The sequence below is a fragment of the Bufo bufo genome, chromosome 6 (genome assembly GCF_905171765.1).
Source record: "Bufo bufo chromosome 6, aBufBuf1.1, whole genome shotgun sequence".
NCBI lineage: Eukaryota > Metazoa > Chordata > Amphibia > Anura > Bufonidae > Bufo > Bufo bufo.
The window spans coordinates 186,628,429-186,651,704 of record NC_053394.1 but is presented as its reverse complement, the minus strand read 5'-3'; the positions used below and the strand labels follow the sequence as shown (position 1 = coordinate 186,651,704).

The 23,276-nt window shown below is 45.0% G+C and overlaps 2 protein-coding genes across 3 annotated transcripts in view; one reads left to right on the top strand and one right to left on the bottom strand.

Moving 5' to 3' along the window:
• NDUFV1 (NADH:ubiquinone oxidoreductase core subunit V1) overlaps nt 1-20,682 on the top strand; it is a 126,432-nt gene extending 105,750 nt beyond the window's left edge. For both annotated transcript variants that reach the window (XM_040435131.1, XM_040435130.1), the window contains exons 10-11: nt 18,194-18,339; nt 20,506-20,682. In XM_040435131.1, coding sequence (XP_040291065.1) covers nt 18,194-18,339; nt 20,506-20,589 — 230 coding nt within the window. In that variant the 3' untranslated portion in view covers nt 20,590-20,682. The remainder of the gene's footprint in view (nt 1-18,193; nt 18,340-20,505) is intronic.
• Nucleotides 20,683-20,766: 84 nt separating this feature from the next.
• NUDT8 (nudix hydrolase 8) overlaps nt 20,767-23,276 on the bottom strand; it is a 33,365-nt gene continuing 30,855 nt past the window's right edge. Inside the window, exon 5 of the mRNA XM_040435132.1 lies at nt 20,767-21,020. Coding sequence (XP_040291066.1) covers nt 20,799-21,020 — 222 coding nt within the window. The 3' untranslated portion in view covers nt 20,767-20,798. The remainder of the gene's footprint in view (nt 21,021-23,276) is intronic.

Below are 23,276 nucleotides of genomic sequence, written 5' to 3'. Positions count from 1 at the left end.
CGGAAGTACCAAAAACTGAGGAGTCGGACCATTTATCTACCGACTCCACAGCCCTGGTTCAAAGACCACTCCCCTCACACTGTTAAATGGAGTTTTCTATTTTTCCTATATTAATGACCTATCCTCAAGAGCAGGGATGCCCAACCTGCAGCCCTCCAGCTGTTGCTAAACTTCAACTCCCAGCATGCCTGTACGGCCTACAGCTATTATAGCATGCTGGGAGTTGTAGTTTTGCAACAGGTTTAGGGCCGCAGGTTGTGCATCCCTGCTCAAGATAGATCGGCCGGGGCCTGACTGCCAGCACACTGCCAATCAGCTATGAAGAGAATGCAGCACTCGGCTGAATGCTGTGTTCTCTTCACTGTCTACCTGCTTGGCTTGCCGTTAACATTGCAGCAGCGAGCAGTGTCATTACAGCTCCTCTGTCCCATTCTCCAAGTGAATAGGAGTGAGCTGTCCTTTTAAAATGAATTAGACAGAGGAGCTGTAATTACACTGCTCACTGCTGCAATGTCGACAGTGAGCAGGTAAACGATAAAGAACACAGTGTTCTTATGAGTGCTCCGGATGTCGGCAGTCTGGTCCCCACTCATCTGATATTGATGGCCTATCCTGAGGAGAGACTCTACCGGGAGAAACAGGAAACGTTAACAATTATATTGCCCAGATGAACTCTCTAGCCTAATGTGGGATGTATGCGTTATGTAACTTCAGGCTATGTGGGCAAAATATGTACCATTGGAGTTTTTCTCCCATCAAGTTAGGGACTGGAGAGCGCAACACAAGAGAGCTGCCTGTCTCTTGTTGATGTGGATTTATTGGTACGTGAAGGTATGCATCCTACTGATCCAAGGAAACCATGTCAACTTCCTGCCTTGGGGTAACTTTGTAGTTGCTAAGCAACATTCTAAAGTATGGCAATTGAACACAGAGTAACCCTTTCCACACATCCGCAATATTTTCCTACCACGCAGGAAGAGAAATGGCGGTTTACAGCTGGTATGCTCCTGATGACAGAATGCATGTTTCTTTTTACCGGTTTCCATGTGAGTGCATAGTCTAGCTGTACGCCAACTGTCTAAAGACTGGTGAGCTGGTCTGAGGTAGGGACTTTTCCTCCTTATTGGACAAGCTTTCCATCGGCTCATCTCATCTTTGGATGTGGTCCAAATTGAATACTTGGACAAGTTTCAAGTTAAATAGGTTGTTTTTGGATACTAGATCTGCCTGCCAAGGTTTTAACCAAATATTGTGCCTGCCCGACATAGAGAGTGCCATGTTCCTAGAAGCCTATTTAAACTTGGAAACAGTGAAATCAAACAAAAGGAGGCCATTTTGTCGCTTCTTGAAAGGTGACTGTGAATATCTTCCTGGATCTGTCGAATCTGACTGTAGCACCACTTCAGGGCACACTGCTCTTCTATTCGTAGGCTCATAAGCTGGAGCCATCATGGAGGGTCCTATGCTTCTTCTGGATAGTTTGGAAATAGTCATATCCACCTTGAATGGCATCAGTCATGCTAGCTTCTCTTCCTATGGAAGAGAGAGTTCTTCTTCAAGGGAATCTGCCACCTGGTTTGACCATATTAAGCTCTCACCTTTGCCATGTTTAATAAAATACCTTATCTCCTGCAGTGGTTTTCTTATATTCATGCTTTCATTTAGCTAAAAAAGTGATCTTTGTATTATGCAAATGAACCCTAAAGGTGCCCAGAGAGGCGTTATTCTTCACCCTCTGAGCCCAGTAACGACCCCCCGCAGTGCCTAGACCGCCTTTTATTTAGAGCCCAAGCACTCCTCCTCGTTATGCAGTATCGTTCCACACCCTAATTTAATGGCGCCGCCCCCTCTGCTACGTCAGCTAAAAGCCACGCACCTGGAATCTTCAATTCGTCCGGCTGAAATCTTGCGCAGGCGCAGTACCGCCTACTGCCTGTGCGATCCAACTGCTCCTGAGGGCAACAGCGATAAGAAGAAGTCACTGGGCTCGGCGCATGTCCAGTGACACTTTTGAGGCTGTTGTACTCAGGAGTGGTTGGATCGCACAGGCGCAGGCAGAAGGTGGTACTGCGCCTGTGCGAGATTTCAGCCGGACGAATTGAAGATTCCAGGTGCGTGGCTTGAATGAATTAGCTGACGTAGCAGAGGGGGCGCCGCCGTTAAACTAGGGTGTGGGACGATACTGTATAACGAGGAGGCGTGCTTGGGCTCTAAATAAAGGCGGTCTAGGCACTGCAGGGGGGCATTACTGGGCTCAGAGGGTGACGAATAATGCCCCTCTGGGCACCTTCAGGGTTCATTTGCATAATACAAAGATCGCTTTTTTAGCAAAATGAAAGCATGAATATAAGAAAAGGTATTTTATTAAACATGGCAATGGTGAGAGCTTAAAGGGATTCTGTCATGACATTTGAGGCCTATAACCTAAACATATGGCCAGGTCCCTACTAATAACCTGAATCCGAAACTGTCCTTATTAAATGTGCCTGTGGCTCTATTAGCACATAAAACAGGTTTTTCTAACCTGTCATTCACCTACCTAAAATGCCCAAGGGGACGTCGCTTCATACAGGGTGCCCGGCTGCAGCCATCTCCGTCTGGTGCCAAGCGCCGCCTTCCCACTAGAAATCGCCGCCTTCCTCACCTCAGCGCCGCCTCCAAAATCGTCCGCTCCCTCAGCCAGATCCCGTGCGGCTGTGAGAGGATGGCTGCAATAGGGCGGTCAAGGCAGGTTTGAGCGAAGTGCGCCGAACGGCGCATGCGCACTTCGCTCAACGAGGCCGCTGCCAGGAGTCCGCACAGGCGCATCAGGTTATACCTAGTGCAGGATCTGGCTGACTGAGCGGACGATTTCGGAGGCGGTGCTGAGGTGAGGAAGGCGGCTCTATAGAAAGGGAGGGCGGCAATTTCTAGTGGGAAGGCGGCGCTGGGCACCAGACGGAGATGGCTGCAGCCGAGCACCCTGTATGAAGCGACGTCCACTTGGTCACCTTAGGTGGGTGAATGACAGGTTAGAAAAACCTGTTTTATGTGCTAATAGAGCCACAGGCACATTTAATAAGGACAGATTCAGGTTATTAGTAGGGACCTGGCCATATGTTTAGGTTATAGGCCTCAAATGTCATGACAGAATCCCTTTAATATGGTCAAACCAGGTGACAGATTCCCCTTAACCGCCTCCGGACCGCCTAACGCAGGATCGCGTTCCGGAGGCGGCAGCTCTGCGCAGAGTCACGCATATACGCGTCATCTCGCGAGACGCGAGATTTCGCTCAAAGCCGGCCCGCGCATGCGCATCGCGGGCCGGCAAAGTTTAAGGAGTATTTCGTCAGCAACCTGCCAGCCAATGATCGTCGCTGGCAAGTTGCCGATTTTTAAAAATCGAATCGGAAGCCATCTAACACCTTATATTTATAAATATAAGGTGTTAAATGGCTTCTCTGCTCCTCTGCTGGTCCTTTTGGTCGGTTGGTTCCAGCAGAGGAGCAGACATCACAGTGAGTACACCCAACACCACACTTAGCCCCCAGATCACCCCAATTAACCCCTTGATCGCCCCTGTCAATCACTAGTGAAAGGGAAAAAAGTGATCAGTGTAAACTGTCACTTTTTTTTTTCACTAGTATTGACGGTTAGGTTTAGGATAGTTTTAGGTCCCTTGGTTAGGTTGTTTAGCGCCCAGCCCACCGCAGTCACTTATTCGCTGATTAGCGTATCGCTAATCAGCATTTGTACTTTTATAGTATCTGTAAGTGATCAAAACTGATCAGTCAGATCTATAATTGTATTAGTGTCACCTTAGGCTACTTTCACACCTGCGTTAGGTGTGGATCCGTCTGGTATCTGCACAGACGGATCCGCACCTATAATGCAAACGCTTAGATCCGTTCAGAACGGATCCGTTTGCATTACCATGAACAAAAAAAACAAAAAAAATTTTTTTTTTTTTGTTCATGATAATGCAAACAGATCCGTTTTGACTTTACATTGAAAGTCAATGGGGGACGGATCCGTTTGAAAATTGAGCCATACTGTGTCATCTTCAAACGGATCCGTCCCCATTGACTTGCATTGTAAGTCTGGACAGATCCGTTTGCCTCCGCACGGCCAGGCGGACACCCGAACGCTGCAAGCTGCGTTCAGGTGTCCGCCTGCTGAGCGGAGCGGAGGACAAACGGTGCCAAACTGATGCATTCTGAGCGGATCCGCATCCACTCAGAATGCATTAGGGCTGGACGGATCCGTTCGGGGCCGCTTGTGAGCCCCTTCAAACGGAACTCACAAGCGGAGCCCCGAACACTAGTGGGAAAGTAGCCTAAGCTCGCCCTCCACCCAAAACGCAGTGTTTGCCCGATCAGGCCTGATCGGTCGCCCACACGTGCGTTCACCCACGCCCGCCCCGCCGCAGTGACAAAAAAATAATTTTTTTTTTGATCACTGCACAATCACTTTACAAGCGCTGCGGTGATAAAAAAAAAAAAATCAGTTTTGATCTTTTTTATCAATCGCAGCGGCCTCCGCTACTTCGCTAGCCTCCCATTTGTAAGACAGGCTTGCTTTTTTTCTTGGGTAGTCTCAGGGAATACCCCTAAATTTAGTAGTCCAAATGTCAAACAGGGGGTATTCTTCTGAAGAGGCCTACAGGCTTCTGACCCAGTCGGATGAGGAATGGGAACCCTCATCTGACGAATCTAGCGGGTCAGAATATGAACCTGTAGAAAGCAGTGGCAGTCTGACCTTAAGTTCGGACGAGGAGGTTGAGGTCCCTGATGGCACCAGGCGTATCCGGCCCAGTGTCGCTAGACCACAGGTTGCGCAGGATCCGCTTCAAGAGCAGCACAGTGGGGCTGGCGCTGTCAGATTACGCGGTGAGGCATACACCAGCAGCGCAGCCCTCCCTGGACCTAGTACCAGCACTGCCGTACAACATGGTGAAGTGGCGAGCACCAGAAGGGCAGTTGAAGCTGGTACGGTGGCACGTGCAGTAGTTAACCCGTCGCAGCCACCGCACAGACAGGCCCGTAGAGTCCCTGAGGTGCTGGCAAACCCTGATTGGCAGTCCCCAACTTCAGCCGCACCTGTAGTTCGGGTTGAGACAGCTCAGATCGGTTCGGCACTGGGATTTTTTGAGCTGTTCTTGACTGCGGAGCTCTTGGACTTAGTCGTGGCAGAGACAAATCGGTATGCCACTCAATTTATAGCCGCCAACCCGGGAAGCTATTATGCCCAGCCTTTCCGGTGGAAACCAGTCCAAGTTTCCGAATTAAAAACTTTTCTGGGCCTTCTCCTGAACATGGGTTTAACCAAAAAGCATGAATTGCGGTCATATTGGTCCACGAACCCGATTCATCACATGCCCATGTTCTCTGCTGCTATGTCACGTTTTGAGACCATCCTGCGTTTCCTGCACTTTAGCGACAACAGCACCTCCCGTCCCAGATGCCACCCAGCTTTTGACCGGCTCCACAAAATTCGGCCCCTCATAGACCACTTCAACCAGAAATTTGCAGATTTGTATACCCCTGACCAAAACATCTGCGTAGACGAGTCCCTTATACATTTTACCGGGCGCCTTGGCTTCAAACAATACATCCCAAGCAAGCGCGCCCGGTATGGGGTCAAATTGTATAAGCTCTGTGAAAGGGCCACAGGCTATACCCACAAATTTCGGCACTATGAGGGAAAAGATCAGACCCTGGAGCCGGTCGGTTGCCCTGACTACCTGGGGAGCAGTGGGAAGACAGTCTGGGACTTGGTGTCACCCTTATTTGGCAAGGGGTACCATCTTTATGTGGACAATTTTTACACAAGTGTGCCCCTCTTCAGGCATTTGTTCCTAGAACAGATTGGCTGCTGTTGCACCGTGTGACCTAGTCGCCGGGGCTTCCCCCAACGGCTCGTTACCACCCGTCTTGCAAGGGGGGAGAGGGCTGCCTTGTGTAACGAAGAACTACTCGCGGTGAAATGGAGAGACAAGCGTGACGTTTACATGCTCTCCTCCATTCACGCAGACACGACAATACAAATTGAACGGGCAACCCGTGTCATTGAAAAGCCCCTCTCAGTCCACGACTATAATGCGCTCATGGGAGGGGTGGACTTCAATGACCAGATGTTGACTCCCTATTTAGTTTCCAGACGCTGGTATAAGAAGGTGTCTGTATATTTGATTCAATTGGCGATGTACAATAGTTTTGTTCTCTACAGTAAGGCTGGGAGAACGGGATCCTTCCTCAAATTTCAGGAAGAGATCATCGCGAACCTCCTGTATCCAGGAGGTTCCGTGGCCCCAACCACCAGTGTAGTGAGCCGTCTACACGAGCGACATTTCCCCACCGTCGTTGCTGGTACCTCAACCCAACCGTCACCCCGAAAAAGATGTCGTGTCTGTAGCAGGAGTGGAATAAGGCATGACACCCGCTATTTCTGTCCTGACTGCCCTGACCACCCTGCCCTATGCTTTGGAGAGTGTTTCCGGAAGTACCACACACAGGTACACTTAGCATAGGGATTGCATCTCACAGGACAGGCACACAGGGCAATTAGGGCCCTTTTACTCACAGCTGCTGCAAACCTCTCCTTTCACCTGGGATAAAGTGCATAATGTACTTCGCCACATCTTTGGGCGATTTGCGCTTTGTCCCATGGGGAAGGAGAGGTTTGTCCTATAAAGGTAAAAAAAAAACACTGGTAAGCAAAAAAGTTAACGTTCAGTTCAAAAAGTTAAATAAAGTTTATATGTTCCGTTCAAATTTTATTATAAAGTTAATAATCTTATTGCGTTGCGGCCTGGTTTTTTCTTTTGTTTTGTTTTTTTTACCTTCCAGGTGGACCAACCGATGAACCAGCTGCAGCACTGATGTGCATTCTGACAGAAGCATTGCGCTGCTGTCAGATTGACTTTTGTGTAGTGTATGCGGCGCTGCAAGACGAGATTTCTTCTCTGCAGTAAAAGATACGTTTGCCGAGGCATATGAGCTGAGGAGGTGGCGGTGTTCATATACTTAGCCAAACACTTTGTATATAAAAATAAATAAATCCCGCCAATGATTTATTCATCCACATCGATTGATGTGAATGGAGAAATCGGGTTTGCCAGGGCATGCGAGCTAAGTGGGTATGGATGTTGGGCAGAGCTCCTATGTCCTGGCAGACGCCTTTCCCCTCCTTTTTTTTTTTTTTTTTGGCAGAGATTTTTTCATCCACATTGATCGATGCGAATGAAGAAATCTGTGCCGTTCATTTTTTCTTTCAGCCCAGGGGCTGAACGGAAAAAAAAAAAAACTCATTACCCGTATGCTCAATATAAGGAGAATAGCAAAAACTCCTAATGCTGGCCATACATGTAATGATTGCGGAGACCCTCAAATGCCAGGACAGTACAAACACCCCACAAATGACCCCATTTTGGAAAGAAGACACCCCAAGGTATTCACTGAGGGGCATATTGAGTCCATGAAAGATTGAAATTTTTGTCCCAAGTTAGCGGAAAGGGAGACTTTGTGAGAAAAAAAAAATAAAAAATCAATTTCCGCTAACTTGTGGCAAAAAAAAATAAATTCTATGAACTCTCCATGCCCCTTATTGAATACCTTGGGGTGTCTTTTTTCCAAAATGGGGTCACATGTGGGGTATTTATACTGCCCTGGCATTTTAGGGGCCCTAAAGCGTGAGAAGAAGTCTGGGATCCAAATGTCTAAAAATGCCCTCCTAAAAGGAATGTGGGCCCCTTTGCGCATCTAGGCTGCAAAAAAGTGTCCCACATGTGGTATTGCCGTACTCAGGAGAAGTTGGGGAATGTGTTTTGGGGTGTCATTTTACATGTACCCATGCTGGGTGAGAGAAATATCTTGGCAAAAGACAACTTTTCCCATTTTTTTTTTTTATACAAAGTTGGCATTTGACCAAGATATTTATCTCACCCAGCATGGGTATATGTAAAATGACACCCCAAAACACATTGCCCAACTTCTCCTGAGTACGGCAATACCACATGTGTGACACTTTTTTGCAGCCTAGGTGGGCAAAGGGGCCCACATTCCAAAGAGCACCTTTAGGATTTCACAGGTCATTTTTTACACATTTTGATTTCAAACTACTTACCACACATTAGGGCCCCTAGAATGCCAGGGCAGTATAACTACCCCACAAGTGACCCCATTTTGGAAAGAAGACACCCCAAGGTATTCCGTGAGGGGCATGGCGAGTTCCTAGAATTTTTTTATTTTTTGTCACAAGTTAGCGGGAAATGATTTTTTATTTACTTATTTTTTTTTTTTCTTACAAGGTCTCATATTCCACTAACTTGTGACAAAAAATAAAAATTTCCATGAACTCACTATGCCCATCACGAAATACCTTGGGGTGTCTTCTCTCCAAAATGGGGTCACTTGTGGGGTAGTTATACTGCCCTGGCATTCTAGGGGCCCTAATGTGTGGTAAGTAGTTTTAAATCAAAATGTGTAAAAAATGACCTGTGAAATCCTAAAGGTGCTCTTTGGAATGTGGGCCCCTTTGCCCACCTAGGCTGCAAAAAAGTGTCACACATGTGGTATTGCCGTACTCAGGAGAAGTTGGGGAATGTGTTTTGGGGTGTCATTTTATCTTGGCAAAAGGTGAGAGAAATATCTTGGCAAAAGACAACTTTTCCCATTTTTTTTTTTTATACAAAGTTGGCATTTGACCAAGATATTTATCTCACCCAGCATGGGTATATGTAAAATGACACCCCAAAACACATTGCTCAACTTCTCCTGAGTACGGCAATACCACATGTGTGACACTTTTTTGCAGCCTAGGTGGGCAAAGGGGCCCACATTCCAAGCACCTTTCGGATTTCACCGGCCATTATTTACAGATTTTGATTTCAAACTACTTTGCACGCATTTGGGCCCCTAAAATGCCAGGGCAGTATAACTACCCCACAAGTGACCCCATATTGGAAAGAAGACACCCCAAGGTATTTCGTGATGGGCATAGTGAGTTCATGGAAGTTTTTTTTTTTTGTCACAAGTTAGTGGAATATGAGACTTTGCAAGGAAAAAAAATAAAAAAATCATCATTTTCCGCTAACTTGTGACAAAAAATAAAAAGTTCTATGAACTCACTATGCCCATCAGCGAATACCTTAGGGTGTCTACTTGGGGTCATTTGTGGGGTTTTTCTACTGTCTGGGCATTGTAGAACCTCAGGAAACATGACAGGTGCTCAAAGTCAGAGCTGCTTCAAAAAGCGGAAATTCACATTTTTGTACCATAGTTTGTAAACGCTATAACTCTTACACAAACCATTTTTTTTTGCCCAAATTTTTTTTTTTATCAAAAACATGTAAAACAATAAATTTAGAGAAAAATTAACAAAAAATTGTTAAATTTCGATTAATAACAAAAAAAAGTAAAAATGTCAGCAGCAATGAAATACAACCAAATGAAAGCTCTATTAGTGAGAAGAAAAGGGGGTAAAATTCATTTGGGTGGTAAGTTGCATGACCGAGCAATAAACGGTGAAAGTAGTGTAGGTCAGAAGTGTAAAAAGTGGCCTGGTCATTAAGGGTGTTTAAGCTAAGGGGGCTGAAGTGGTTAAAGGGAATCTGTCACCTGGTTTTAGCATATTAAAGTGTTACTACTGCCATGTACAATAAAATGCCTTATTTCTTGCTGTAGTCTTCATTTTTTTTTTTTTTCATGGTTTCATTAGCGATAAAATCCACTTTTTATGTTATGCAAATGAGTGTCCAAGGTGCCCAGAGGAGCGTTATTATCCTTCTCTGGAGCCCAGGAACTCCCCCTTACAGTGCCCAGCCCGCCTTCCTTTAGAGCCCAACCACGCCTCTTCCAGCATAAGTAACTGCCCACACCGAACTCTTTGCCCGCCCCCCACCAAGAATAGGACATGCCCTATATTTTTTGGCACGGCTGCGGAACGGACATAAGGATTTTTTGCGGATCCATTGAAATGAATGGGTCCACATCCTATCCACAGGAAGAAAAAAAACAGAACGGACACAGAAACCAAATAAGTTTGTGTGCCTTTTGGTCTTATCAGAACACTTTTTCAGACCAGAATCTGAAACTTAGTCAAATCTGTTCATACAGATTCTCTGAATATAGGAACCCTTTCTGTAATAGGGTCCACGTGGGATGTGAACAGATAACCTTGTCAATCCAAGACATCCACATTAACCACAAGCATACGATTACAGTGATACCAAACTTTTGTACATTTTCTTGCGTTTTAATTAGAGATGAGCGAATTTCCGCTTATGAAATTCGTTCACACTTCATTTGGTGGTAAAAGGTGAATTGCGTTATGGATTCCGTTACCACGGACCATAACTCAATTTTATAACGGAATGTCTTGAGATCTAACATTACTAAGCCCTATTACCTGCCCAGATGGCCTGGCCACAAGACGAGATTTGTAGTTCAGGATAGGCTAATGACAACATAGGACTGCCCCTCCTTGGGGTTTAAAAGTCAGTATGGGTGAATGGACTAATTGGAGCCACATCTTTTTCTGCCCCCTGGAGCACCACCGGTCTGTGAGCTGAAACTGAAGTTTCATCACCAGATAAGTAATTCACTGGTACTCACTACGGTTTATCTTAATATAGTGGCTACACAAATTTTGTGTTCATTCTTATAGACCAGTGCTGGCTTGTGTGTGCTCCAGTTTTGTTTTGCTTTATTATTGATTTTGGTCGGTCTCTGTCTGTGCATTTGTGCCGTATCTGTGACGCATATGTCTTGACAAAAGATTGTTTGATACTTGTGTCCCCTGACGAACCTTCTGATTAAGAAGGGGAAACTCGTTGGGACAAGTAGTGTAACATCACGTTTTGATCAGAGACTGTATATCTATACTGTTCTCGTTTAATCATTTATCAAGCATGTATCATACCTAGTGTAGATTGAGACCTAGGTTACATTTTTTCCTTGGTAGATCACGTATAGGGTACTTTACCTTTAGCAAGGGCATTATAAGGACAGATAGACAAGACACGCGGACAGAGTGCTCCTACCATCCAGGTGCATCTCTGGGCAGAGGATATGCTGAGGGATATTTAGGGACAGACACTAGGAACCCGTACGTGTTGCCCCATTCCTTCATCCAGCAGCAATCATTGTCTACCTGGCCTAGAATAGCTCTACTTTGTGTTTGTTCATGTGTTTATTGGTCCCCTGTAAGGGATCCGTGTTTAATGATCTTTAATAAAAGTTAAGTTTTAGGTAGTTATTCTCAGTGATAGTGATCTGACTCCGTACCAATATTTCTTCCTTTGATGAAAATAATTCCGTCATAATAGAAGTCTATGGGCTGCAAAACGGATCCGTCCCGTTTCAGTTATGCAGGGGAGGACTGCATAACGGAAGACGGGCAGGAGACTGCCCTGTTTCTCAATGGGCGTCTCCAATGAGCTTTTTTTTTTTCTCCCTGGCTGTGACGCTCTCCGCTGTGATTGGACCTCGCTACAGCCAGGGAGAAGGAGATGCCAATTGAGAAACGGAGCAGTCTCCTCCTCCCTGTACTGATACTATTTATTTCCATACCAGGCGGGAAAAACAAAAGGGGGGAACGGAGCGATGGACAGATAAGATAGTAAGTGATCTTGCATGCCTGCGCTATGCCATACACAACCCCCTACTCAGCCGTGGAACGTTGTTACGGGAGCACGCAGCTCCCGCTTCTGGTTCAATCAGATGCTGTGGTCTGACCATACAGATGATGTGTGTTTGACCATAGCATCTGAGAAGTTAAATGTATGCCCATGTCTGTGCTGTTTGAAACATTAGAAACTTGGTGACTATGGCACCTGCTGCACACGTGATCGCGTGCCATCTTTAAAGTGCCGACTTCCGTCACACATGTACGGTGGAGTTCACAAAGTGGTTAAAGAATCTTGTGATTTTTATTTTCTATGTCAATAACAAAACTGATAAAATCCTGCAGTTTTCACGCTGGCCACTAAGCCTAATAGGCACCACTTCTTGGTCTGTACAGATCACTTTACTGCCGTTACCGGTTTGTCATTCTAATCCTGTCTGTAATGCTATTACCTCTGTGTATAGACCATTGTGTCAATGGCCCATGTGGGAGCCATAAAGCAAATGTTTTAATGCTTTCTAAATGCTAAATGGCTCAGGCGAGATGGCCGCCCCATAATCATGTTCAGGAAATAGAATACAAAAATCTGGAATCTGAGAATAATCTGACTGTAAATGGCATAAAATATATATATATTTTTTTGTGAAACATTACTTTTAATATTTATCTTACAAGAGAAAAGTGAATTTTTTTTCTCCGTCTAGAAGCTCACTCCTACTCCCATCTCCATACAGAATGTAATCTGATTCTTCAGTGAGCTGGTATTCGGCCCCTCGAGACTGAGGCTACTTTCTCGCGTTATGACTTTTGTTTGGTCCTCATGCACTCTGAATGGAAAGAGATCGTTCAGGATGTCTTCCGATCTGGCAGCATTCTGTTTTGTGACCGGACACAAAACCGCAGTTTTATGTTCAGTCATTAAAAAGGATCCAGCACTGAAAACAATGTCAATGGTGAACGATCCGTTTTTTAGGCATCTTCATTCCATAACATAATGTGCAAACATGATCATTGGCCAAATAGGCATCCCCCTTATTACATTTTTATAAAAAAATAATTTAAAACAAACATACATTGTTCAAAGGATTCTATATATAATATGCGGACAATAAGCAATGTCAGGTCGATAATTTAATCCCTTAGGTATATGAGTATCTAGCTTTAAAATCCAGTGGAACTCCCTGGCCGTAACCTACTGTGTAGGCATGAGTGAAACGACTTTGGATGAAACATACTTACTGCTTGGAACCGAACCAGAGTTCGGGAAATGTTTTTTGTTATGTAATACCTTCAACTCATCAGAGCCAATACATTCTAATACTGTACAGAGCGCTCGCTCAGTACAGTATTGAAACAAAGTTTTATGCGAATCTACTTCGGATGTTTCATCCGAAGTCTATTTGCTCATCCCTACTTCTGTGTCCAATTACCACCTGTAGATGGTTTAGGTACCGGTTCACATCCCCTTACCCTAAGCCATGAAAAATCGCAAGTGTTATTTCACGTTGCGACACAGAAGATATGTTTCTGATGGAAGGTTTATCATTAATGTGCTCAAAGTATTTTGGGTCCACAATTAGGACTGAGACAGACTTTCATGGAGTTTCATTGGATTTTAAAGCTAGATACTCGTATACCTAGGGGATTAAATTTGCAATCTGACATTTCTTATTTTTATTAGCACATCTACTGCAATATGTTCTCATATTATTATATACAGTATATAATCCTTTGCACAATGTATGAGTTTTATAAAATGTATTAGGGTCCATTCACACGTCCATGGTGTATTGTGCAATACACCAGGCCGCACATGGCTGGCACTAAATAGAGAAGTCCTATTCTTGTCCGCAGCTGCGGACAAGAATAGGACATGCTCTATTTTCTTGCGGAGCTGTGGACCGGAAGATTGGGGCCGCGCTCCGCATCCATTCCGTCCCTATAGAGAATGAATGGGTCCGCACCCGTTCTGCACAATTGTGAAACGGATGCGGACCACACTTGCGGACGTGTGAATGGAGCCTAAAGGGCAATAGGGCAATGCGTATTTGGCCGATGAGCAAGCAGGTTCTCTGTCTGACTAAACTAAGAGGAGTGTATTTTTCTTTTATGATGTAAATGGCTCTGCTTTTTATTTTTAATTTATTTTTTAAATTTTATTTGAGGCTCTGTCAGTATGATCAACCCTATTAAACCAGACATACTGCCTGGTGGGGCTCATCATGCTGATTAAAACTAAACCTTTTTGTTCCTTATGCAGCTGCAGAGATATCTTTGTTTGTTTTTATTCATATGCAAATTAGCAATATTGAGCACCAGGGGATGGGGCTGAACCCTTGGAGCACTAACACCCACTGTACTCTGCAAACTTCCTCCCCTTGATTGACAGGGCTAGACATCAGCATGCTGAGGGCAGAGCTGTGTCTTATAGGGTTGTTTCGATACCAACATTTTGAATCCATGATTTGATACCATTCGATACCACATGAAAAAAATAAAAGCACCAAAAAAAAGCTGCGTGCGTTCCGCATTTTATGGAACATCCGGCCCATAATGGAACAGTCCCACGGCGCCAGCAATGATAATTAACGTTTAATACAGGAGGCTGGGTGTGGGCAGCAGAATCACATAGCAGTCACACAGACTCTATGACAGGTAGCTGCGATCAGCGGCAGTTAACCCCCAGGGTTAACTGCTGCTGATCGCAGCTTCCTTTCATAGAGGCTGGGCGACTGCTATGTGATTCTGCACCCAGCCTCCTGTATTTGTATTAAACATTAACTTTCATTGGTGGCGCAGTGCGCCGTCCCCTCCTCTGCCCCTCTCTCTCCTCATTGTTGGCAGCGGCGGCACAGAGGGAGGGAGATAGTGACTCCTTCTCCCCTGTGCTGCTGAGGGAACAACTGATAGCAGTGCGCTCCATCCTCTGCGATACTAGACTGCACAGTAGCGCATTCTACAGGGTGGGCCATTTATATGGATACACCTTAATAAAATGGGAATGGTTGGTGATATTAACTTCCTGTTTGTGGCACATTAGTATATGTGAGGGGGGAAACTTTTCAAGATGGGTGGTGACCATTTTGAAGTCGGCCATTTTGAATCCAACTTTAGTTTTTTCAATAGGAAGAGGGTCATGTGACACATTAAACTTATTGGGAATGTCACAAGAAAAACAATGGTGTGCTTGGTTTTAACGTAACTTTATTCTTTAATGAGTTATTTACAAGTTTCTGACCACTTATAAAATATGTTCAATGTGCTGCCCATTGTGTTGGATTGTCAATGTAACCCTCTTCTCCCACTCTTCACACACTGATAGCAACACCGCAGGAGAAATGCTAGCACAGGCTTCCAGTATCCATAGTTTCAGGTGCTGCACATCTTGTATCTTCACAGCATAGACAATTGCCTTCAGATGACCCCAAAGATAAAAGTCTAAGTGGGTCAGATCGGGAGACCTTGGGGGCCATTCAACTGGCCCACGACGACCAATCCACTTTCCAGGAAACTGTTCATCTAGGAATGCTCGGACCTGACACCCATAATGTGGTGGTGCACCATCTTGCTGGAAAAACTCAGGGAACGTGCCAGCTTCAGTGCATAAAGAGGGAAACACATCATCATGTAGCAATTTCGCATATCCAGTGGCCTTGAGGTTTCCATTGATGAAGAATGCCCCCACTATTTTTGTACCCCATATACCACACTATACCATAAATGTTTTTGTTCCAACAGTCTTGGAGGGATCTATCCAATGTGGGTTAGTGTCAGACCAATAGCGGTGGTTTTGTTTGTTAACTTCACCATTCACATAAAAGTTTGCCTCATCACTGAACAAAATCTTCTGCGTAAACTGAGGGCCCTGTTCCAATTTTTGTTTTGCCCATTCTGCAAATTCAGTGCGCCGATCTGGGTCATCCTCGTTGAGATGCTGCAGTTTGTAAGGGTGCCATTTGTTAGTAGCTAATATCCGCCGAAGGGATGTTCGACTAATGCCACTCTCCAGTGACATGCGGCGAGTGCTACGCTGTGGGCTCTTGCTGAATGAAGCTAGGACAGCCACTGATGTTTCTTCATTAGAGACAGATTTCATGCGTCCACATTTTGGCAAATCCAACACTGAACCAGTTTCACGAAACTTAGCAAGCAGTTTGCTAACTGTAGCATGGGAGATGGGTGGTCTCGTAGGCTGTCTTGCATTGAAATCTGCTGCAATGACCCGGTTACTGCGTTCACCAGACATCAACACAATTTCTATCCGCTCCTCACGTGTTAACCTCGGCGACATGTCAATGGCTGTAAACAAAGAGAAACTTGTAAACACATGAAAGAATAAAGTTACGTTAAAACCAAGCACACCATTGTTTTTCTTGTGAAATTCCCAATAAGTTTGATGTGTCACATGACCCTCTTCCTATTGAAAAAACAAAAGTTGGATTTAAAATGGCCGACTTCAAAATGGCCACCACCCATCTTGAAAAGTTTCCCCCCTCACATATACTAATGTGCCACAAACAGGAAGTTAATATCACCAACCATTCCCATTTTATTAAGGTGTATCCATATAAATGGCCCACCCTGTAGTAAGGCCTTTTATTATATATTATTTATTATAGTATAGGCTTTTATTAAAGTGTATCATATCATATACACTATGTACAAGCTAGGACACAGATCTGCGCACAGCATGCTGATGCAGGGCTCCAGATGGCGACCAAAATGGTCGCCAATGCGACTTAGAATTTACAAATGGCGACAAGATTTTTTTAGTCTTGTCGTCATTTGCGACTAGACCCGCCGCCGCAGCTCTACCGTTGAATACATCGGCGGGGCACAGGAGCTGATAGTTCTCTGCCCCGCCGCCGATGTTGTTCTCAGCAGCGCAGTGGAGGAGTCTCTCCCTCCCCCCTGTGCTGCCTCCGCCAGTAAGAAGAGAGACAGGAGGAGGAGGGGAGGGGCTGTGGCCACTGCGCCACCAACGAAGATAACTGACCTGTTAATACAAATACAGGAGGCAGGTGCCGGAATCAAATAGCCGGCACCCGACCTCTATGACAGGGAGCTGCGATCAGCGGCAGTAAACCCCTCAGGTGCGGTACCTGAAGGGTTAACTGCCGCTGATCGCAGCTCCCTGTCATAGAGGTCGGGTGCTGGCTATTTGATTCCGGCACCCGCCTCCTGTATTTGTATTAACAGTTCAGTTATCTTCATTGGTGGCGCAGTGTGCCCCCCCCCCCCAAGTATAATAAACATTGGTAGCGCAGTGCGCCCCCCCCGGATAAGTATTGGTAGCGCAGTGGGAAGTGCCAATGAGGGCTAAAAAATAAAAAAAAGAATTAACTCACCTCCTCCAGTTGATCGCGTAGCTGCCGGTCTCCTGTTATTTCTTCAGGACCTGTGGTGACGTCACTGAGCTAATCACATGGTCCATTACCATGGTGATGGATCATGTGATGTACCATATGATGAGCTCAGTGATGTCACCACAGGTCCTTTGACAGGTCCTGAAGAAAGAACAGGAGACCGGCTGCTATGCGATCAATTGGAGGAGGTGAGTTAATTTATTTTTTATCCCTCATTGTTTTTTATACTGGGGGGGGGGGGGGGGGGGGCGCACTGCGTTACATAAAATGCGAAATGCACGCAGCTTTTTTTGGTGTTTTTTTTTTTTGCGCGGTATTGAGTATCACAATACTTTTTTATGGTGACGAAAGCGAATCAAAATTTTGGTATCGAAACAACCCTACGCCAATCTGATCGGCGTAGCGTTGTCACTATACCAAAATTTTGATTCTGTTTCGATTTGGCGACTAAAAATTTAATTTGGCTCCTAAATTTTTCAATTCAGGAGCCAATGGCTGCTAGGTATTTTTTTTTTAGTCTGGAGCACAGATGTCTAGCCATGTCAATGAAGGCGAGGGGGGGAGTGTGCAGAGCAGTGCACAAAGGATTCATCAGGCAATTGGCAGTATTACACAGACAGTGTAATACAGAGAGACAAATGAAAAACTCTGCGGCATTAACGGGCCCATTTTTTGTGCATAGTGCATCCAACTGGAGTTTTTTCATTAACATTTTCACTTTGTACATGCCATGTTGCGGTCTTCATCATTTTGTAGTTTAAAGGGGTTGTCCGGGCTTTTAATATTTATGACCTTTTCTCAGGATAGGAATAAAAGATTGTAACCAGTGTCGTCTTTGCAAGTTTATTCCAGTCCACACATAAAAACAGGCAACGTTTCGGCTTATTCCAAGCCTTTCTCAAGCCATCCTCAGGATAGGTCATCAATATCAGATCTTCGGGGGTCCAACACCCCCGCTAATCAGCTGTATGAGGAGAGAGCTTGTGCAGTGTGCACGTGCCATCTCCCTTCTTTCTTCCTGTCCACTGTTGCAGTATATGGTCTTTGCCATAAACAGCTGCAGTGACCCGAAAGAGACGGGTGACTGCACGTGCCAGGTGTTGGACCTCCACTGATCCTGAGGATAGGTCATCAGTATTAAAAGCCTGGACAGTACCTTTAACAACCTGTTCTCAATTGGTTACTTGAGCATTTTTTGTTTTTTTTAATAAATTTTAAACTAGGTGTTGATTGGATGAACAAAGTCATGTGGCGAATGTGTCAAGGAAATGCCCGCCCAGATGAGATCGACATGTTGTGGGAAATCAGCAAGCAGATTGAAGGCCACACTATCTGCGCTTTGGGTGATGGAGCAGCTTGGCCTGTACAGGTAAATGTTTTTTTGTTGGAGTCTGTATTTAGTAATTTGCTGAGATTACTTCACAAGCATACATAAAGAATGCATTTTGAAGCATATCCAAATAACCATGAGCTATGTCCAGTTACGGTGGAAAAAATTGGTAACGGCAAAAAAAAAAAAATAAAGCTTCTTCTAAATCAAAACGACCAATACAAAATAGAGAACCAATTTTACTCATTTTATTTTGGTGTCAAATTTGCATATTTAAAGAAGCTGCTATAGTTTGGAGAATTGCTTAAACATTAAAAATCCCTATGCATCATGTAAAAACGTAACAATTTTTTTTTTTGTAGTCCAATAAAGTTACAACCATTAAATCACAGGAAAAAAAAAGTGGATATTAAGGGCTTTTCAGGCCTGTTCATCAAAGGGAAAGTGCTTATTGGTCACACAGATATAACCGCCCCATGCTGCAGACCACAAATGGTGGTCCACAATGTATGGGCATCGGCTGTGTGCCCGCCATTTGCGGATGTGGACCCATTTACTTGAATGGGTCTGAGAGCCGCAAGATTCAGTCCGCACCGCAAAAAAATTGAATATTCTATTTTGCGGTGCGGAAGCACAGACTGAAATCCTATGGAAGCTCGCCATAGTGCTTCCACTCCGTGCCTCTGCTCCGTATCTTGCGGACCCTTTCAAGTGATACGGAGCGCACACTGCCAGCCAGTGCCCATATATTGAGGACCTACTATTTGCTGACTGCAATACGAGCATGGGTTGCGCATGTTTGTGTGCATGAGCCCTAACTGTCGGACAGGAGGTCGTAATAACAAATGAACTTCTTCCTCTGCTGTGAAGAACAGCGCATATTTATGTACAGATGGCAGAGAAGAAAATGTCGCCACTTAAGGCCTTATTAACTACTTACCACTGTACAACTATATTAGTTGTGGCGGTAAATTATCTGTAACCCAACATATAAAAGCACATTGCAGATCTCTGTGACTGCGCGGTCAACCTTTAAACAGGCCTTGAGACATGACTTGGATAATAACTAAGGCCTCTTTCACACTTGCGTTGTCCAGATCCGGCGTGTACTCCACTTGCCGGAATTACACGCCGGATCCGGAATAACGCAAGTGTACTGAAAGCATTTGAAGACGGAGCCGTCTTCAAATTGCGTTCAGGGTTACTATGGCAGCCAGGACGCTATTAAAGTCCTGGTTGCCATAGTAGGAGCGGGGAGCGGTATAATTACAGTCCGTGCGGCTCCCGGGGCGCTCCAGAATGACGTCAGAGCGCCCCATGCGCATGGATGACGTGATCCATGCGATCACATGATCCATGCGCTTGGGGCGCCCTGACGTCACTCTGGAGCGCCCGGGGAGCCGCACGGACGGTAAGTATGCTGCTCCCCACTACACTTTACCATGGCTGCCAGGACTTTAGCGTCCCGGCAGCCATGGTAACCATTCAGAAAAAGCTAAATGTCGGGTCCGGCAATGCGCCAAAACGCCATTTAGCTTAAGGCCGGATCCGGATCAATGCCTTTCAATGGGCATTAATTCCGGATCCGGCCTTGCGGCAAGTCTTCAGGATTTTTGGCCGGAGCAAATAGCGCAGCATGCTGCGGTATTTTCTCCGGCCAAAAAACGTTCCGTTCCGGAACTGAAGACATCCTGATGCATCCTGAACGGATTTCTCTCCATTCAGAATGCATTAGGATAAAACTGATCAGGATTCTTCTGGCATAGAGCCCCGACGACGGAACTCTATGCCGGAAGAAATGAACGCAAGTGTGAAAGAGCCCTAAGCCATCTTAGTTACTGTTCAAGTCATGTCTCAAGGCCTGTTTTAAATGGTAAGTATTGACTTAGAGACCTTACATTTGGTGGCATTAGAAGCAGAGCTTGCTAAGAGCTGATATGCATACCCTCTTCCCAGAACTCCAGAAGAGCATTGCCTGGCCTGTAAGACTACTCACGCCAACTACGTGCTCTCCATAAAGGAGCTATAGTATAATTTGTGCGCTAACATACTTTTTTTTAATTGAACGCTAAAGTTATGGATGCCACTGTACATTTATATATATATTTTTTTTTTGTATAAGTTCATCGTAAGACAAAAACATGATGTGACTTAAGAACACATTCCTTATCCCTTGAATACTGTAACCTGTCACTTCTCTTGCAGGGTTTGATTCGCCACTTCCGGACAGAGTTGGAGGAACGTATGAAACAGTTTCATACAGTCAAGCGACAGCATGCCAGCAGTTAAGAGGACACAAGACACCCTGCACAAAGTACAATCTGTTTTGAGGAAATCCTGCATGAACTTCTGTATGTATAATAAAATAACTTTCTAAGCTGACTTGTATTGTCTCAAGAGTTTTCTGTAAACTGCATAAAAGGTAGACTTAAAAGTGAAAAAATTTTTATTTTATTGAGTACACAGCAGCTTTAAGTTTTTTGGGGTAAATGAGGTAGTCAGTGAGTTCGAGAGCCACGGAGGACACTGTGATAGGAGCCAGGGAACAATAGCGAAAGGGCAGAGTCTGTCATCATGGCTGTGAGCCCCCACACCTTGTGTCCTGAGACCTGAAAGACTGGTAGAGTGTAGGCATAGCGCCCATGCTGGCGGAAACAAGTGTAACCACGAATAGAGCTTGTACATGCCAGTGAAAGTGGTAGCGTGAGGAGCATTTCCACCTAAAAGTGACATAAGAGATCATCAATAAGACTATTCTTTAATGCAGAGTGTAGCCAAAATCAGTCCATGGCCTCCTGCGGGCGCATCTATGTACTACCTTTTTACTAGCCATAATCACTCACTTGCTCTGAAATACTGGGTGGAGTCACACATTGTTCTATTACAGATTTTGCTGCAACAAAAAAAATGATGCAGATTTTATGCTGCTTTTTCCCCTCACCCACGACAGCACCACAAGAGAGAGACAATCCGCCCCCCAAAGACAGGAAACCTGAAGTACAAAAAGGCGGAGACTCCCCTCCAACTTCAGTATGGTTTCCTGTCTTTGGAGGGGAAGCCTGTAGTACATTCTTCTCTTCCCATGGTTGCCCTTAGTTACCTGCTGTCCCTGATCTTGGCACGTGGTGCGGGGGGAAGGGGGGGGTTAGCAGAGGCGCGATAGCTGGAGGCTCCTAAGCGCTGACAGGCATGATGCTTCCGTGCTATTAAAAAGCACTAGAAAGCATTGCGGGCGCGTCTGGAAAAGGATGTTAAGCATGGATCACGTGACGTCGGGGGAGGTGCAGATAAGAGCACAAAACCCGGAAGTGAGCTGCCGGCGGTTAATTCCACAAAAGTATTTGAAGCAGCATTCCTGACAAAGCAGGACCGTTTTGAATTAGGAGCACGGTGATCGTCTGGCAGCCACTAAGGAGGAAGAAAGGAAGGACACAGCTGAAGATCCAGTGTCCACAATGGCCTCGGTACCTATTGGGGGGTGAGAGGCCTATGGCCATGTATACTTATTTTTTTCATATTTGTTTTTTTTTCCAGGGAAAGCCTAAAAAAGCTTTGGCGAAATAAAGAATGTGCTATATGTAGATGTTCCCTGGCTTCTGATTATGAGAAAAGGCTATGCCAGACCTGCATTGATAAAGCTGTGGCAGAGGAGTCTCCATCATTTTATGTCTTCAGTCGCTGGTCAAATCTGAAATTGACTCGTCCCTGGCTTCGAGAAAGATCAGTACATCTAAGGAGCAGAGGCCTAGGAGAACACAGACTGAGTAATGCTGTTTCCTCAGATTCAGAAGAGGTGGACCATTTCCAATCCTTGGAGAATCTTTATTCAGACGACTAATCTTACTCTTCTGGAAATGAAGGAAAGGAGATAGGAAGGCCCTATTTTCTAATTGAGGATGTAGATCGTTTATTAAAAGCGGTTAAATCAACTATGGGGATAGAAGATTCTAAGGAACCAAAATCGGTGCAGGATATAATGTTCGGCGGCCTGGAAACAAAACATCTAAGATCTTTCCCAATTCATAAAAATGTGTTGGCATTGAGTAAAGGGGAATGGAAAAGACATCAACCACATGCAATTACAGGCCCTTCCTTTCGGGTTATAGATGGCTCCCATGATTTTCACCAAAGTGGTGGCAGAAATGTCAGCTCACATTCGAGAAAAAGACATGCTCCCATATCTAGACGATTTTTTAATTGTAGATTAAGACCAAGGAGGCCTGCGGCAGAGCAGTGCAAGAGGTGATCCGGATCCTAGAGAAGTTAGGTTGGATCCTGAACAAAGAAAAATCTAAACCGAATCCTCTTCAGCTTCAACAATTCCTAGGTCTGATTCTAGATTCCAGAAGACAGATCTGTTTTTTACCAGAAGAAAAAATCTTAAACCTGAGAACGAAGATGGAGACCTTGATCAGACGTCCAAAATTTTTTATTGAGGAAAGGTATGTTGATCCTAAGAAGCCTAACTTCATGTATCCCGGCGGTCAGGTGGGCCCAATTTCATTCAAGGGACCTTCAATGGGAGATATTGAGAGCTTGGCAGGGGGGAAAACCACCTTTAGATTTAAAAATAGAGATCTCAGGCCAGACGTTAGGCAACCTGGAATGGTGGTTGAATGCAAACAATTTTGAGTCAGGGAACATCATGGATAATGAACGATTTACTATGCTTGACGACCATTGCAAGCCCTTGGGGCTGGGGCGCATATTTAAAATCTATCCTTTCAGGGATCATGGAAGGGGCATCTGAAATCTGCCTCCTCGAATATGAAGGAGTTGACGGTAGTGAAATTTACAATTCTGGAGGTTCTTCCGTTAATTTTAGGCAGAAACTTGAGAATGTCAGACAACAGAACAGTGGTGTCATACATAAACAGGGAGGTACCAGATGTCGAAGTCTGATGTTAATGCTCAGCGACATTCTTCAGATAGCAGAACAAAACTGCAAGTCTATCTCTGCAGTCCACATAAAATGT